Here is a 17,180-nt window from a genome sequence, read left to right as displayed (position 1 = left end):
CTCCTCCTGGGCCGCCTCTTGGATTGACCTCCCCTCCTGTTGTTTTCTCCCATCTGTAGGAAGATAAAGCACGGGAGAGGTTTTTAAAAGCAAATAGTGCTCGAACAAAATCCGATTGGAAAAGGATCGGCTTTGGCTCAGAGTCTGTGAGCTTTGGTGCTCTAATTAGCACAGGGCTGAGGCTGGTGAGCCGGGTGGGAGAGCACCCAGGAGAAGGAGACCTTGGTTTCCTCTTCAGGTCTGGTGGCAGAGGGCCTTGGACCCGGCTGTGTTGGTGCTCCTGGGGCTGCCATGGCTCAGTGCTGTTTGCAGCCCTGGGATTTGCCTTGTGGCATCTTCTTTTCACAAGCTTTGTCAAGGGCTGCAGGAGAGCTGCAGGTCTGCATGGCCTGGGACACCATCCGTGAGCCCCAAGCTTGGGAAAGGGCCCCTGGACAAGGAGAGGGAGGGAGGGAGGGAGGGAGGGAGAAGGAATGCAAGTCTAGAGAGGAGAAGCGGAAAATGCTGGGAGTTAATCAGGGCAGGATTAGCATGCCTTGATAAGCCAAGATGGGCCTGCAAGGCTTTGAATCCAGGGAGAACAACAGCATATGGTTCCTGTGCTGGAGGATTTACTGGGATCTGCTTCCAGCAGGCTGCTCGCTCTCAGCAGTCCTCACTGTTTGCAGTGCTGGCTGTGGCCCGGCTCCTGCCATCCTCTGGCTGGCAGCACCTTGGCTCTCCTCTGCGATCCACACTGCTTCCCTGGCACTGCCCAGGCTTTCTGGAGATTGGAGCTGACTCAGGAGGTGTGCTGGGGTGGCCAGAGCATTTGGGGTGCAGGAGCAGAGGTCAGAGAGCACCCCAAGGGAACAACCCCAGTGCTGTTGGTTGTGGCTCTCGGGAGGTCTTTGGTTCACAGATTTCTTGCTCTTTTTTTGTCTCCCCTCTCCCCTCTCCAGCTGCAGATGAGACGTTTTCTTTTAAATACAGTCCTGGAAAGCTGAGGGGAAACCAGTACAAGTCAATGATGTCCAAAGAAGAACTAGAGGAAGAACAAAGGTAAGTTGAGCTTCCTTGCTTTTCTTGCCCAAGCCCACCTGGCTGACATGCCCTTGGAGCAAGCTGGGTGTGCTCAGACCTCTCTCCCCACACTGCCCTCAGCATCTCATTGCTCTGGAGTTCCAGAACTCTCCCACCCAGGAAGACACAAGAACAAATAAAGTCACACTGATTTAGGAGATGGCCCTAAATACCTTTGGAGCTCCTCTGGATGCTTAGACCAAATTTCCCAGCGGATGCAGCTGGTGTATTTGCCCTGATCCCATTAGTTCTGTGTTGATACGTATCTGTTGAGAATCTGATCTCTGGTTACTTCCCCTCCCTTGGCCCTGTGGATGGCCTCCCAACCAAGGACATGGGCACAGCTCAGCAGTACTGGGGCAAAGTGAGGGAGTGAGAGGTTTTAGAGCTCGCTGAGATGGGGCCGATACTGGAAGTGTCCATCCCCAGGGCTGTCTCCTCAGCTGGACGTGGTGGGGATTTACCAAGTAGTGGGCCTGGTAGAGATGGAGAATTGTCCACCTTGCACTTTTAGCTGAAGTGTCCTCCTGAGTCCTGCATGAAGAAAGGTCGAACCTGTCCTGTCACTTAAAACAAGCTTCCTGGCTCGAGATTCCCCAGCCTATACAAGGAATAACCCCACAGCTGAGGGCTCTGTGGCAGGCTGCTCCCTTACAAGTGCCTGCAGCTCACACCCCTTCCCTGAGGACGAGCTCCAAGGAATTGACTTCCCACTGGTGGCTCAACAAGCCTGGGAGATGGTGTTCTCTCCACTGCTGTCCCGACGGCTGTGGGACCCAGTTCTCCACCCAGAGGTTTGCAGAGAGTGATTTAGGGGTGTTTGTCACCCCTTGCCTGTCAAATCATGGTCTAAGTACCACCACAGCTGGCCTGGTGTAAAGAACCAAGCAGAAACTTGAGCACAGCAGGGAAGGCATGGATGGGGGGATCACAGGATCACAGCTCACCCCTGGCTCAGGCATCTCCTGCTAGCAAACCTTGCCTTGAGGCCCTTGGGCAGCATCTTTGTGATGCCACCAGCTGGGCTGGCTGAGGTTTATCTCTGTGATATGAGTAGGGCATTGTGGTAGGCAGAGTAAATCCAGAGACCTGCCCTGCTCTGGGGTCAGCAACAGAAATGAGCTCTGGTTTCCTCTGGCACGGGGTTGATTCTGCATTGGTGGCATCAGGAAAAAACGTTTGCTTTCTTCTTTTCCATGTGTCTTTGTTGTGCCTGAAGTCCCCACCCTGTAAATCGCTGAGCAGGGCTGTGAGTGTCACTGTATTTTTCACTTGGGAAGGGTGGTGGTGGGATGAACTGAGTGAATGCCAGGGACACCCATGGGGCTCGATGGGGTTTGCTTTTCAGGATCCTGCCAAACACCGATGCAAAAATCTACCTGCAGGCGGTAAATTCAAACCCTTTGCACCAGCAGCTCCATCCAAAGCAGCTGAGCAATCACTGCTCAGGTTTTCAGGGCCAGGACTCCTGCAGGGCCTTGGGCTGGCTCCTGTGTGGCAAAAAATGCCCTTGTCACCTGGGGACACTGAGGGGACACTGCCTAAGGATGTGGTGGGATGGGGGTTTTGTACTCAGGACTGTAGAACAGGCTCCAGGGGGTGATGGACCTGTCCTGGGCACATGGCACCGCTCAGGCACCTCTGCTCTTGTGTGTCTGGAGCAGTCCCAGGGCAGGACAGTGCACCTGGAACTGATGGACAGTGCCTGGGCTTCGTGTCCCTCGGAGGCTCTCAGCAGCCTTCCCCACTGAGGGCCGTTGGCAGACATGTTTTTCCTACTGCTCCTTTATTTTCTTCTCTTCCATATTTGTGTTGTTCATTTCTTTAAGGCAGCTTTGTGAATGTTTTTTTGTCTTGCTTTGTTGCTGGCTTACTTTCCCCCCCCTCAAATCTTCACTGCGGCATCAGCAGCTTTTCATTGCAGGCCTCGCAGGTGGTGCAAGGGGGCAGGGCTGCTGCCAGGTAAGCTGGGCGAGCTGAGCATAGCGGCTCAGCCTTGTCCTGCATCCTTCTCCTTGTCCTTCCATCCCTCTCCCCCACTCCATGCGCCCCGACCGTGCTGCTGACCTGCTGTGACCCGGGTTTGCCACCTTTATGTTGCAGGATTGAGCTGACCTCTGATCTCACATCTCTGTAGCAAGTACCTTAGGTCCTCGGCCACAAATATTCTTGCAAATCTTTTTGGTAAGGACACGCTGCTGCTTAGAGGTAGTGGTACCACTGATAACACCTGCTCATGTCTGGGGTTATTTTGCTTTCGGGTTATTTTCCAGGGGAGGGGTTGTTCTGAGCTGCAGTTGGTTGCCTGTCCCACCTCCCTCCCCACCTCCCTGCCCTTCCCTCCTCATAACAGATTAATGAGTCTGCTCCCCTCTGCCTCCATCTCACTTTCCATGAGCACTCCAGGGGGAATGGGGACTCTCACGTTTGGATGCTCACCTCTTCCATCTTGGATGCCTGAAGCTGGACATCCCACAGCCAGTTCTTCATACTGATTTGGGAAATTGGGGCTGCTGCTGAGTGGGTGGTTAGTCCTAAGGTGTGTTATCAAAGCTGAGACAGGTTTAGTGTTTGCTTTTAGCCCTGTCACTCCTCCAGCTTTCCCAGGAACCAACAGGTTCCCACGGGAAGCAGCTGTAAGCAACATCCCAAAAATGCAAGTGGGTCCTCAGAGGCTACTTGTTGTGTAGTTCACAAGTCTGAATTTTGGGACTCCTTGATTTTGGAGATGCCATGGAAAATATTCCTCACCTGTTGCAGGAGGAGCTGTAGGACTTCAGACAGGAGAGTACAGGCATGCAATAGATTTGGTTATTTAAGCAAAAAACCCACTTCTGTTGTAACCTGCATCCCTGAAGAAGTTGTGCTTGTCCTGCCTACAATTCACTTGAGTCTTGTGGCTTCCAACTGGTGCTAAATCTGGACTAAAAGGGGAAGGAATGTGACCTTTACTGAGTGATGCAACTTCCTGCTTCTAGTGACTTCAGCCTTAAAAATTAGAGTGTTTACTGAGGGAGGAGGACAGTAAATCCTGTTGGTAAATACATCTGCTGGGGTGGTGGCTGTGCTTGATCACACCTGGTGGGTCACCAATCCTAGAACAGAAGCACGTAGCCTTTGCCTCCCTGGGGGAGAAAAACAGTCTGGGCAGGAAGGGGAAGAGTGCAGGGGAAGGATGCAGCCCTTGGTCCAGCCAGCACAGCTTATTCCCAAATCCTTCTCTTCTGCACCTGAGGCTTTTGGCCGTCTGTTGCCAGCTGTAGCTGCCACGGTGCAAAGCTGTAGCTCAGGAAGTGTGAGCTGTGGTGGTGCAGCTGCCCCTGCTCAGACAGAGCTGAGGTGTGGGTGTGAGACACAGCCAGGCTGCCTGAGAGGTGGTGCTGTCCTGGCTGGGCAGCTCCTGTGGAGGGAGGAGGGAGGAAGAGCTCCCCAGTAGTGCCTTCAGGGCCTGGCTCTCATGGATGGCTTGGAGTGGTCTCTGCCAGATGCTCTTCAAACCTCCCTTAAGGCTGAAAGAGGTTAGTGGGGATTTTTTCTGTTAGAAATGAATATGGTCAGGACTCTGCTGAGCACTGACAGCTGCAACAAGGCCCCACTCATAATAAAAGAGAAAACAATGGGAGAAATGGCCCCCTTGGGCCTCTGCTTTCAGTTCTCTCTTTCCATGAGGCAAAGCAGGTCCCAGCCAAGCCTTGGTTGGCCTCAGTGATGTCAAGGAGTTGAGCTGTCTGTGCTTTCTCCTTGTCACTCTTGGCTAGGTATGTTGGCAGGAGAAAGGAGAGCAGATCCCACCTGACAGGCTCTAGAAAGGTCTCTCCTCTCTGTCCTGTGTCTGGAATTGAGGAAGAGGTGGGGGTGAAGAGCCAGACGCTGCCCCATGGCAGATCACTTGAACAGGGTCTGATGAATGGCACCAAACTGCTCAGACATGCTCTGCTGTTGGCAGGGGCACTCCTGGGTGGAGCAGGAGATCCCCCAGACCACTGTCAGCCTCTGGAAGAGTGCAGGGAAGACAGGGATAGCTGCCCAGTTTCCCTGGCTAATGGGCTCAGTTCCCACAGGCAGGTGAACCTTTCAAGGAGCAAACTCTCCTCCTGCCTCTCAGTCCTCTCCTCTCACCTCCTGGCCAGCCACAGATGGGTTGAGGTGACACTGTTTGAATACAGACTGGGTTTAAGCCTAGGGCTCAACTGCAAATTGGAATTCATGCAAGGGGAATTGGATGGCTGTAAATATCAAGCTCAGCCCTTGGTGGAAATTTAGCAATGGAAACCTGCCTCCTCCCCAGCTGGGTTCAGAGTGCCTCTTGGTGATGAGGCACTGAAAAAAGCTGGGCTTGGACCCTGGAATTTCAGCAAGGCAGAGTGTCCTGGGTAGACCCTGGTTCTAGGGAATGGCAGAGAGACCTTTCCCTGCTCTGCAAGGCATCCTGAATCAATGTGAGATGCAGCTGTGGCATGAGGGACAACCGTGCTGAAGTTGGAATTTCGAATGAGACAATGTTGGTGATGACAACTCTGGAGCACACAAGGGCAGGAAGCAGCTGCAGGGGCTTAATGACTGTGTTGACAGACCTTGACCTATTTCAAACCACTTCACTAGTGGCCCTCCAAAAATAGGTGGGTGGACAGGGCTGGGGGAGGCTGCATTTCGGGAGAGCTGTCCATTGGCATCTGTCCCTGTCCACCCCCTGCATTGCCATCACATAACCCTGGCTTGCCTGCTCACTCCCCCCTCCATACTGCATGGGGTCTTTCTTCTCCCTCTCTTTTGCTAACCTTCCCCCCACCCAGTGCTTTGCTGTCCTGTCCTGTCCTGTCCTGTCCAGCATGGTGCTTCTTTTGGATGAGGGAAGCTGGTAAGTTTGGGCTTTTTGGGGGGTTTTATTATTTGTTTGCTTCTCATCTTCTGCAGCACGGTAGTCGTCCTGGGCTGAGGGAGGAGGAGTAGCAGCAAGGGGTGCAGAGCCCAGGGCCATGGGACTCTGCAAGGCAGGGTGGCCACTGCTTCACCACAGCCACAAGCCACAGGGATGGCACCAGCCATGGGCAAGGTTGCTTTCAGCTGCCAAACACCCAGGGCATGAGGTGTGTTTGCTTCCCACCTGCCTCTTGTACTAAAGGGCACTGTATATTTGGGGGTCCCTGCTGAGCTCCCCCTCATGCTCACTCTGTAGGTGCCCAGCTCCACTTGGATGAGGCAGAAGTCTGCTGGTGGCCTGGAGCTGTTCCCTGCCTCCATATCACCGGGAAAACGTCCTCTGACCTATGAGCTGTCAGTGGACTGGAGCCCTGGCCCTATTTATAGTCATGACTGAGTCATGAATCCCCAAAAGCTTTAAAAACAGAGTAACTCAGGGTGCATCCCTCAGAAAGCCAGGGAACGGGAGGCCAGGAAGCCCCTTCCTCATCTCCTCCTCTCCTGTCCCAGAGAGGAAACCCTTGCAAACTCCCCCGTAGCCTTTGCAGGGTGTGAGTCTCTGACCCTGCCTTGGCATGAGATTTTAGTTGAGACAGCAACTCTGCTTGAGCTCCTGGGGTTTTTTTTTGGCTCAGGTCCTGAATTGTCCTGGCTTGTGGCTGCTTCTCTGTGTCTCCCTCACCCAGCGCGCATGACTTGTCTTCATCTGCTTCTGCTTAACCTTGTGCAGCATGGGCAGCTGGCTGTTCTCTGCCTGCTAACTCCTTGGGAGCCCTGCTCTGCCTGCCCTGGGCTCCCCTGCAGCTGGGAGAGACCCAGGGTCGCAGGGAACTGGGGCATCTCACCAGGCTGGGAGCAAACTGGTGTTCAGCGAGCTGGAGAACAAACACCGAGTGATGGAGGAAAGCGCAGCCCCACCCGGCCGTGGCTTTTCCCACTGCTGTGGTGTTGGCTGGGGTGGTCAGGAGTGTTGCAAGGGAATGGGCACACGACTGATGGATGAGCTGGTCAGGAGCACAAGCCACCTTCCTGGCTCTGTTCTGGCCTTTTCAGCTGTTGCTGCTCTGGCTGGGAAATGTGGGAAGCTTCTGCCTTGAAACAGCTGCGGGCAAGGTCTGCTGGGGGTGATACAGCCCCCGATCCCACTGGCTCCCGCTCCTCACCAGCCCTGTCCTAAAGGCAATGGGACTTGTGCTCCCTGGTCACGCTGGTTCTGGCAGGTATTTCCCAAAGCCCAGTGCACCTTTCAACTTCTCTGTCCCACTGGAGGAATTTCAGATTTGTGTTGATGAAGCTCCTTTTGGTACCTCTCACTCAATCACGCTTCTGTCTTCTAAGCTCTGTCTCCCTGGTCTGCATTTAAGTCCTCTCTGTGTTTTACTGATCAGCTGAAGCAATAGGCTCACACTTTTGGCAGCACCAGGAAAGCTTGGATTTAGTGTGTCATTCCTCATAGTCTTCCTGCAATACCTCAAGACTGGGTTATAGTCACCACCAGAGATGAGATGGTAAAGAAACAGGGACAATGGCGATGGGACCATCCCCAGCAGTGAGATGGGAGGGAACTTCCTGGGGAGAACTCAACCACCCATTGCCAGGTCTGCCCAGCACTAAGGGCTTTTGTTCCCTGCTCTTCATCCTCAAGGGTCAATCCTAGTTTGGAGTGAGAAGATTCTGGAGCCAGGTTGCTGTCCACCTTTCTTGCCACGATTTCAGAGCAGAGGACTCATAGTCCTGAAAAGGTCCTGAGCCAGGCAAAGGAGCTGGGAATGCTCCGTGCTTCTGAAAATCATCTTTTTGAGTGAAACTACTCCTGAAAAGGGCACAAGCAGTTACCAGGCATGGTTACAGTAGGATGCTCTGGGCTCTCCTTAGAGTGAGTCAGGACTCCTTTGGAAAGCCATAGTCTATGAATGGGGTAGAGATTTCCTGACAGGCTGTGGATTTTTGCACACATGAGCAATAAATGCACACGGGAATGCCACCAGTAACTCCTGTTTTTCAGAGCTGAGGTGCTGTCTGCTCTCAAAAGCAAGAAGCCTTGTGTCAATGCTGTGGCTGAGCTGGAGTGAGGGAATGCTCCTGAGGCCACCAAGACACACAGTTTCCATGCTACTTTGAGACCTTCAGTTCCTGAGCCGCCCTCATATTCCAGGACCTGCTTTTGTCTGGGCTCCTTGTTCTCCAGCTGTTCTTTGTACAGAACATGTCCAGCTGACAAATCATGCAATTCAATGACTTGGCCATTGGCTTGGGCAAGAACAGAGATACCTGGATAATCTTTATCAGAAGAAATTATACAGCTTCTGGCAAAAGAAGGCCCTAACCTGGTTTGATTGATGAGCTGCTGCGGGCAAGCATGCAGATCCAAGGAGAATGGAAAGGAGGGAAGAGCCAAGCATAAGCAGTGGCTCAAATCTCTGAGCCCCCATCCCAAGCTAATTAAGACTTTCAGGTTCCATGGTAGCAATGCTAGAGCTTCTCAGCCAGGGGGTTTATATGGCCCCAGTGTCCCAGACAGCCTCATGCTCTTTAGTCCAATTCCCCTCACAGCTTGCTCCAGGAGCAGAAAGGGGTATCCCTGTTGTGCAGATGGGAATTTCTGGCTCTGATGGGCACCCTCCATTAGGGTCATGCTGGTTTTGAGATCTTCTCACCCCAGCTGTCAGCCTGGCCCTGTGCTGGAGATAAGTATCCCTGTGAGGGACTCATCCACCCTCTCTTATGTCCCCCATCCCTCCCCACTCCAGCTGTGGCATGCTGGAGGGGACATCCCCTCCTGGGCCCCCGTGGCAACGAGCTTATGCCCTCACACATGAAATCTGATTATGCTTGCGTGACTTGAGCGGGATGATCCGCTCCTCAGCGCTGCGAATCCCGCAGAGTGATTATCCACTCCGGAAAATTTCCTTTCTTTGTCCTAATGGGATGGCCACTGAGCCTCAGCAACGTCACTGCAGTAACCCCAGTCCCATGTGATGCTTCCCCCGGCATCTCCCATCCGGGATCCGGGTCACCGGCCACGCTCAGACGGCTGCTGGAGAGGGCAAGATTTGGCAGAAGACTGAGGAAGAAATGAGGCTGTTCCTCACCCTCACACTGTGGCTGGCAGGAGTAGGGGACTTTCAAATGTGGCTCATGTGTTATGGACCATGATCCCTGTTGAATCCAGGAGGAACGAGGCTGGGGTGTGTCTGTATGTGTTTGTAGGGTAGGTGATGTGTGTTGTAGCTTCCCTGTACCCCAGTGCAGGTCTCTGTGTGCATGGGCAGCTGTCCAGCCTTCTGCCGTCTGTTTCCTGATGTGGATGGTTCACCCATGAGAGATGCTGGGGCACTAAGAGCAGAGTGTCTGGAAGGTTCCAGCTGAGAACAAATGACCACCTTTTTTGGCCCCTGGTTCTGCTAACAAGACCTGGAGGGAGTGCCTGGATGTCCCCACACATAAAACACATCTACTCATCTCACCCTCCTTCCCTGGGGCACCGGCAGAGCTTCCCATCGAAAGGAAGTGACCTGCAGGGAGTTTGGGGTTTTTACCTCCTTCCCTTGAACAGACTCATGTGTTGAAAGATTGAGAAAGGTCGAGCTGTTCAGGCACACTGCCCTGTGAAATCAGCACTTGTTCCTGGCTCATCTGGCTACAGGTGGGGAGAGGAATCCAGGCTGGACAAGGGTGCCAGCAGCCCCAGGAGGCTCTGCACAGGACATTGAGGCAGTAACCCCTGGAGTTAATTAGCTGGGCTTCTCCAGTTCTTATTAGTAGCTCAGAAGGGTTGTAACTTAGCTTGGTGCCAGACAAGAGGATTTGCACTTCTGATTGGGTTTCGACTATCCTGCTGCAGTTGATGAAGCAAAGTCCTTCTTAGAGGCATGAGGTTTGCAGACAGCAACTTGTCCTGCCCTGAGGGGGAAGCTGCCTTGCCTTACCCCCAACACACACACCAAGGGCTCCCCCTGCTCGTTTGTGTGAATAATAATGAACCAACCTGAGGAGTAGAATGACTGAAATGATTTCTCTCCCTCTTTCTCTTTGCAGACCTGAAGACTATATGAAGTTGTCCCTAGCCTCCTCCTAAAGGCATCCCTTGGCATCTTTAAAGGCTTGAGAGAAATACCAAAACCAACCAAACACACCCATAAGAGAAATCCATAAACCCTCAAAACTTGGGATCCCCTCTTGTTCTGAAGTTGAGTTCTTCAAAAACTCCTGTCAAGTTTGAGGAGATCCTGTTGTGTGGCTCCATGGACTGGGGCTGGGCCCAAGCAGTGACTTGAGTTGTGTTTGGGGGACTGGGAAGAACCTTCCTCCCTCTCCCCACAAACAAAACCCAAAGTGAATGCTAAATACGCAGCGAGTCTATTAGTTGTGCTTGTTCCATGTATTAGACCATGAAATCCATGTTGTTCCTTTCCTGGGGTGGGCAAACCATAGCTCTTCTCTCAGACCAGCCAGGACCTTGTACCAGACTCTTGAGTTGTTTTACCCTGGAGCCAAACTCCTCTTTACTGCTGGGGGATGGGAACTGCCTGTGATTTCCAATGTTGTACAAAGCTGCTTTACTCCGAGGGACAAAGTGGGGTCCATGTGAGGGATGGCAGACGATGGCTGGGCTGACTCAAATCTTGCTTCTGTAGTTATTTTAGCAGAGAGCTGATTCTGTAGGTAAACAGGAGACTCAAGAAGTGATGAAGCTTGATAATTTAGCTGCTCCGCTTGCGGTGGAGAGACCACACTTTGGCTGCTGTTAATATCTGTATTCTCACTTTTCCCTGCTCCAGTTCCCAAGAGGAGAGACCCAAGGAGGTAGCAACCGCATCAGGGGTTCCCTCTGGCTCAGGATGAGATAGTGGAGGTCCTGGGAGGGGCACACTCCCCATTCCTCTGCCTGCTTGCTGTTCCAGTGCCCTCTTCTCTTGCTGGTCCATGCGAGCCAGAGCTCAGCGTTACCCCTCAGCTCTGTCACACAGAGCAGATGAATTTGGCTGGGCACATGCTCGGTTTTAAATCAAACCCAGCTGGTTTTTGAGAGAGAGAAGAGGGTCCGAGTCCTCTAGTGATGTTGTAGAAACACCAGGCTGGGTGGGGACGTGCCCTTCAAAGCTTCTCTGTCACTGCCTCTTGGCTAACGCTGCAAACATATCAGAAACCCAAGAGGCTGCTTTTTTTTCTTTTCCCCTTTTTAATTCCTGTGCAGACAATACTTGAAACCTTGTACACAGTTGTCCTTTCCAGCGCCTGGGGTTGGCAAACTCTTCATAAAAGGGCTCGTTTAAAGAACAGCAGGAGGCTTCAGCTTTGGAAGAGGCTGGGCTGCCCCTTCCCAGCCGACAACTGCAAGCGTGTTCAATGGTTTGCATATGAATTTAGGCACATCTGGACGCTCTGCTTCAACATCCCGCTGGTACAGCCACTGTGTCCCCTCGGTGCTGGCTGGCTGACTGTGTCCCAAGCACCCAACTATGCAAAGAATGCCTTATATCCGTTGTGTTTAAGTTACGTGGCAAGATGTACATCCAGCAAAGTCGGTAGTTAAGTCCAGATTTTTGCTAGTAGCAGCAAGTCAAACTCTTTCTTCAGCTCAAATGGCTGTCTGGGTATTTTTTACTTCTGTTTGGTTTTGTTTGTTTGTTTTGTATCTGATGGTGGCTCTTATACAAAGGACTGTAACTCTAGTGGCTTGAATCTGTAAAAATTGCCTTTGTTTGGTCCAATAAACCTTTGAATAGTTTATTTGGTTTGTGCTTGTTCTCCCTCCCTCCAGCAGCTTGTAACTTCTTCCTCAAGAGATTTGTGTTGAAAATCTGGATTTTAGGTTAGAGGTACATTCTGCCCTCCTATGACTTTTACCCCACAAATGATTACATTCCCATAAATGATCAGAGGGAAAATCAGGGATATTCCCTTCTTTTCTGCTGAAGCAACGCAGTGTTGCAGCAGGATCCTGGTCTTGTTTGGCTGCAGAGCAATTAACAACATTCCCAATGCAGAGCTCTGCCCAGGATTTCAGCTGCTGTGGACACGGGTGCTTAGCAGTTCCTAAACCCCAGATCGCTAACATACCTATGGCTCACTGCCCCAAACTAACTGTAAGAGTCTTGGACTAAAATGTCTAAAAAGAGCCTAAGGGAGCTAAGTATGCAAATGTAATTGCCTATGAAGAAGAATTAGGCTGCTTCAAAAATCCTTAATTAATCTGTTTTGTCAGCAATCAGTAAAATCCTGTTTGACCTCCTGAATCCAAGTAGTTTTGAGGACAGCATTTATGAGAAGGCAGAATGATTCTCTTTGTGAATGGGGTATGTTTGATCTGAACTCATCCAAAACCAAACCAAGCTGGAGCACTACAAAGCTGTTTTGCAAGGTCGCCTCTGATAGGAGAAGCTCCTCTTCAAACACAGTTTCATGTTTGTGGTGCCTTACTCTTCCTTCCCAGGCTCTTTTCTCTCTTTATCTTTGTTTTGTTGTCCCTTTGTAGTAGATTATGGAATGTAGAGAAGTAAGAGCAGTAACAGCTCTTTTTTCTGTTTTCCAAATGCACAGTCATGATATTTAAATTTGAAGGGAGAGCCAAAATGCATTGATGTTTTGCTTCAGAAAAAGAGAGTGAATATTGTCTGTGATCCTGACTTTGGAGACAAGGAAATGGGCCTTTGGAGAGGTTTCAGCAGTGCTGATATCTGTGAAATAAGGAGTGAGGGATGCAGACCTGTGTGAGCACTCCCAGCTGGGATGCACTGCAGACATGGGAGGCCAAGCTGTGTATTGAATTTCTCCACACCAGACTGGCAACGTGCCCTCTGGTGCCCAGCGGTGATCTACAATAAAATATTGATCACTAATGACCCTGCTTCCCTTCCTCTTGTCTGGAAAGGGCAGCTGGATGCTCTTCCTGTGAGAAAAAACATTAGAAGAGACAAACAAATTCAGGCTTCCATAACCAAAAGATCCCACATCATTACCAGGATATGTTTGGCCGTAGGACCATTGCATTTTAATTGCAATAGAAAAGAACTGGCAAATGAACTTGCTTTAGCCAGGATCTGCTTTTTCCCTGCCCTGTTTGCTTCAGCAGTGCTGAGAGGACAGGCTGCTGTTCCTGCTTCTGCTGGGACTTAGCCCAGGAGACGGGAAAATGCAGAGCAGGGGCTCAGGAGCACGGAAAAAAGGTTCCTCTGCTCATTCCTGACTCTCTTCCACTGGTCTTGTTCATGGTGTGGTGGCTGCTGGTGTCTTGATGCTGTCCTTTCTTTCAAGCAAAGATTGTGTCCCCATTTTGCCTGTCAATAGTTATTACTGCCCCTTCTGTTTCCAGAACAGCTGATAGCTCGTCCACACAAGCCTTGCAGGAAGACTACCCCAGGTTATCCAGTAGCGTGCATTTAAATGGATTAATTAAATGGTTTCAAGTCCTGTGTGGGAAGATGGTTGTGGCAGGAAAGAGGTGACAGGGTGGCCACGTGGGAGTAAAAGCCAGATTCTGTGGGTTTAGCCCACAGGAGGTCTAAGGGTGCTGAACAAGCAGGATGAGCTGAGATTGTGGCAGGTCTGCGCTCTGAGCTGTCACTGAGTTCTGGCCTCACACTCATGCAGGGACAAAATAAGCCTTGAAGTAACAGGAGCTACATCTGCCTTGTTACAGCCATAAAGCACCACATCCTCATTAGTTCTTTTCATCTCCCACAGGAGGGTCAGGAATGAGATGTGCTAGGCAATAGAGCAGCCTGATCCCAATCAGGTAGGAGTGTGGCAGTGGGAACATTACATCCCTCAGCCTGCCCTGCCTGGAGCACATTCATTGCCCTAAAAGAGGATTCTGTACATCAGTTCATGAGCTACCTGCAAACAAATTACATTCCTTTGCTGCCCTCCCCAATAAAGCCCTGTCACAGTTACCAATCTTCACAGGATGTACAGTGGTTAAGTGGTTCAGGGTATGGAAAAATCAGGATATCCTGTTAGGGGGAGAAGGGTGTTAATCATCTACTAGGGGACTGCCTGGGGATTAAAAATCCAGGCTAGGTGGTCCACTGGTCAGCCTCTGCCCGTACAGAGACCACCTCTCTGCTGGACTGGCTACCTGGGTCCATCTCACCATTTGACATTGCAGACAAACTCGAATCCAAGCAAATTCCCCTCTGTGATCTTATCTTCCAGTGGCTGATTAAAGTCATGTCCACACTGGGAGGTACACACACTGGCTCTCTAGTTTTAAGTTAGGATATACATTTAAAATTTAATAGCTACTCCTGAATTACTCTGTATCTGCATCCTTTCATTACAGAAGGAAAGCACACTGTGCTGTTGGATCTTACTCCAGGTTCATTATGGAGTCTGCTGAATTGGGACATGCTGGTCTTACAAAACTCCACATGTCGAGTTATCTTGAAAGTTTGAGCACAGATAAGCCCTAAGGAACTCCAAAGCTGGTGTTAAAGCAGGCTGGTTTATCTCCACGTTTAAGGAGCTGCAGAAAGACATGCAGGATGATGGGATAGATGGGAAGGGGGAGGAAGGAGAACCAGAGGCTATCTCTGTCTTATCTCCCACAGACAGATTTCCTGCAGCCAGTAAGGTTTGTACAGCAACCTGCCTTTGGCTCTGTGTTTCATTTGACCGTGGTGTTCTTGCTCCTGGACTGGCTATTCCTACTTCTTCTTTTCTTCTTGACAGGGTTCAAAGAGAGCAGCTGGCTGCCATCTTCAGACTGATGAAGGAAAAAAGTGACACGTTTGGAGAGATGTCTGAAGGAGACATGAAGGAGCAGCTCAGACTGTACGATATATAACGTTGCAGCCAGGGGAGGCTGTACCCAAAAGCCATCTTGGCCCTTATTATGCAGGACACTGGAGGCTGTAGTGCTTTAAAAGTGTCTCAGTAGTTACCTTGCAGTTCCAGTTTGTTTTGCAAACACATATAGGCCTGTCATATGTATTTCAAAAGACTTGTAATTCCTCAGACTTGTAACATTTTTCTTTGTAGAGCTATCATGTCATACAGAGATTTTTACCTCCTTCTGGCTGGGTCATATGTCTCAGTCCTACAAAGCAGTTAAACCCACAACATTTTTTCTGGCCATGCTTTATGCAAATGAACTTTCAAGCCTAGTCTTTCTCAGTTTGATATCTGAAGAAAGCCAAAGATGAAGAGTGTAAAATGCATTAAAATCATAGAATAACTCAGGTTGAAGGGCCCTGTAGTCAAACCTCCTGCTAAAAGCAGCATCAGTTGTGAGACCAAGCTGGATTACTCAGGGCTTTATCCTGTTAGGTCTGGAAAAGCTCCAGAGATGGAGACTGCACAACCTCTCTTGGCAGGGAGGCTTCCAACCCTACAGGTAGAAAACAAACAGCCAAAGGCATTAGTGCTCTGATCCGGGGCGTGTTGCCTCTCATCTCCCTGGAAGGAACACTTCATCCTCCTTCATGCTGGCTTTGTGAAACCAATCCAAGTCGGTTCCGGCTGACCTCGTTGAGCTCATCCTCACGCCTGAGGAAGCAGCAGCAAACCACAACCTGGAAACACAAACGTCTCCTCGCCTCCTGACACGGGTGAAAGGAGCGCAGAAAGGCTGCTGGGTTTATTACAAAGATGGTTGTGTCCACCTCAGATCCTGCTCTTCTCATACAAAATTATGTGGGAAGCTACATACTTAGGAAATCTCTGTGGATTTATCAAGTGTTTTGAACAGTCTTGACCAGCCTTTGGTGGTTTGGATAGAGTAAATCAATGAGCATTCCTAATTATAACTAAATGTCTTCTGGTGTGCTTATCTCTCCTATGAAATCCTGTTAAATACTTTCTTATCAGGAAGGATTTTCTTGGCTTTAATAACTGCTCACAAAGGGAGGCAACATTTTCTGACCCAGTTGTAGGGAATGATCACCTAAAAAATTAGGTTTGCTTTATTTTGTGTAATCCTCTTCAGTCCGAGAAACCTAATATCTCATTATCTGGTTGCTGTCTCCCACTACAGTGTGTTCTATAACAACAGACACTTAGACTTCTAAGAATCATTTTATCTTCTAATTGTTTTCACTTAGATCAAGGCATATTTATAACAAGATCAAGCTGGTTTTACTACCAATCATGGCTTACTATAAATTTAATGTCTCAAAATTACCTCTTCTTATTCAACAGGAATGAATGAAGTGGGAAAAGGAGTCCCATGATGTGGAACATCATGCTAGCTAGCTGTGTCCCTAGGACACAGTTTCCTTTGTCAAGCTGTGAAAAAGGAGTAATGTAGAAAATTTGTCTATGGGGCTTGTCCCTAGCTCAAAACTGAAATCAGGATCTTTTCCAAAACTCTTCATGAAAGCAAGCAAAGGAGAGATTTAGTTGATTTTTAGTCTTTGTCTTGCAGACTTTACAATTTATTTCCAAAATATTTTTATATTTCTTGTTGGGTCTTCTCTGAATAGGAACATTTCTGGGGAAGAAAAAAAATTTCTTCAAACCCTTCAGCTTCAGAATATGCCAGCAATGATAATGCTGCACAAAGGAGAGCAGCTGGAATTAAACCTGTCCTGTCCATAGCAGCTCCGAGCACCATCACCAAAATGTTCAGATGCTGCTGATGACAGAACAGCGGTAAAAAACCTGTTATTTACTAGGCTCAAACTTAAGAAAGAAATGAAGATAAATAAAAAAGGCTCTGCCCAAGACATGAAACGAAGGGGTGTCAAGATGTAAAACCCATGGGTTTTGAGCAGGGCATTCCTCCGTATGCATTGGCAAGGTTGTAATGAAGAGGATCCTGCTGGACACATCTGAGTGAATCTGGGGAGGTGGTGGGGAGGGACCTGCAGCCACGGGCGATGTCCTGACTTAACTGGGCAGCTTCTGAGGCTCTTTTGCTGCTGGACTCATCAATATTTATACAGGAAATTTCACCAGTTGCTATGGCAGGATCTCCCCTTTATACAGGAAATTTCACCGGCTGCTGCAGCAGCATCTCCCCTTCTGGGTACTGTCCTCGAAATAACCACAGAATCCCAGAATCCATCACAGACTCATTTGTGTTGGAGTGACCTTAGAGGTCATCTAGTTCCAAACCCCCGCCCCAAAAGGGGATGGTGGCACGGGGGGATCCTTGTGAGGAGCGAAGGCACTGGGGGTCCCCAGAAAATGACAGCACTGCGGCTCCCTCATGAGGGGATGGCGGTACTGGGGGATCCCCATGACAGGATAATGGC

At 50.0% G+C, this 17,180-nt stretch overlaps 1 protein-coding gene across 9 annotated transcripts in view; it reads left to right on the top strand.

Annotated features, from left to right (window-relative positions):
* The window catches only part of MXRA7 (matrix remodeling associated 7), a 28,401-nt gene extending 12,670 nt beyond the window's left edge, over positions 1–15,731 (top strand). The window contains exons 4-7 of one of the 9 annotated variants that reach the window (XR_006016755.1): positions 942–1,041; positions 2,987–3,024; positions 3,166–3,246; positions 10,021–10,096. Coding sequence is in view for 8 of the 9 variants with exons in the window: in XM_042032643.1 (XP_041888577.1) it covers positions 942–1,041; positions 14,656–14,770 (215 nt within the window). In the remaining variant the exon portion in view is untranslated. Of the gene's footprint in view, positions 1–941; positions 1,042–2,970; positions 3,025–3,165; positions 3,247–10,020; positions 11,716–14,655 lie in introns of those variants that run through there. The other 8 variants (XM_042032647.1, XM_042032646.1, XM_042032653.1 and 5 more) reach the window with 8 other exon arrangements.
* Positions 15,732–17,180: the final 1,449 nt, after the last annotated feature.

The sequence above is a fragment of the Corvus kubaryi genome, unplaced genomic scaffold (genome assembly GCF_017639235.1).
Source record: "Corvus kubaryi isolate FWS band 111438036 unplaced genomic scaffold, C.kubaryi_AGA036_p1.0 37353, whole genome shotgun sequence".
Lineage (NCBI taxonomy): Eukaryota > Metazoa > Chordata > Aves > Passeriformes > Corvidae > Corvus > Corvus kubaryi.
This window is presented reverse-complemented; position numbering and strand designations above follow the sequence as displayed.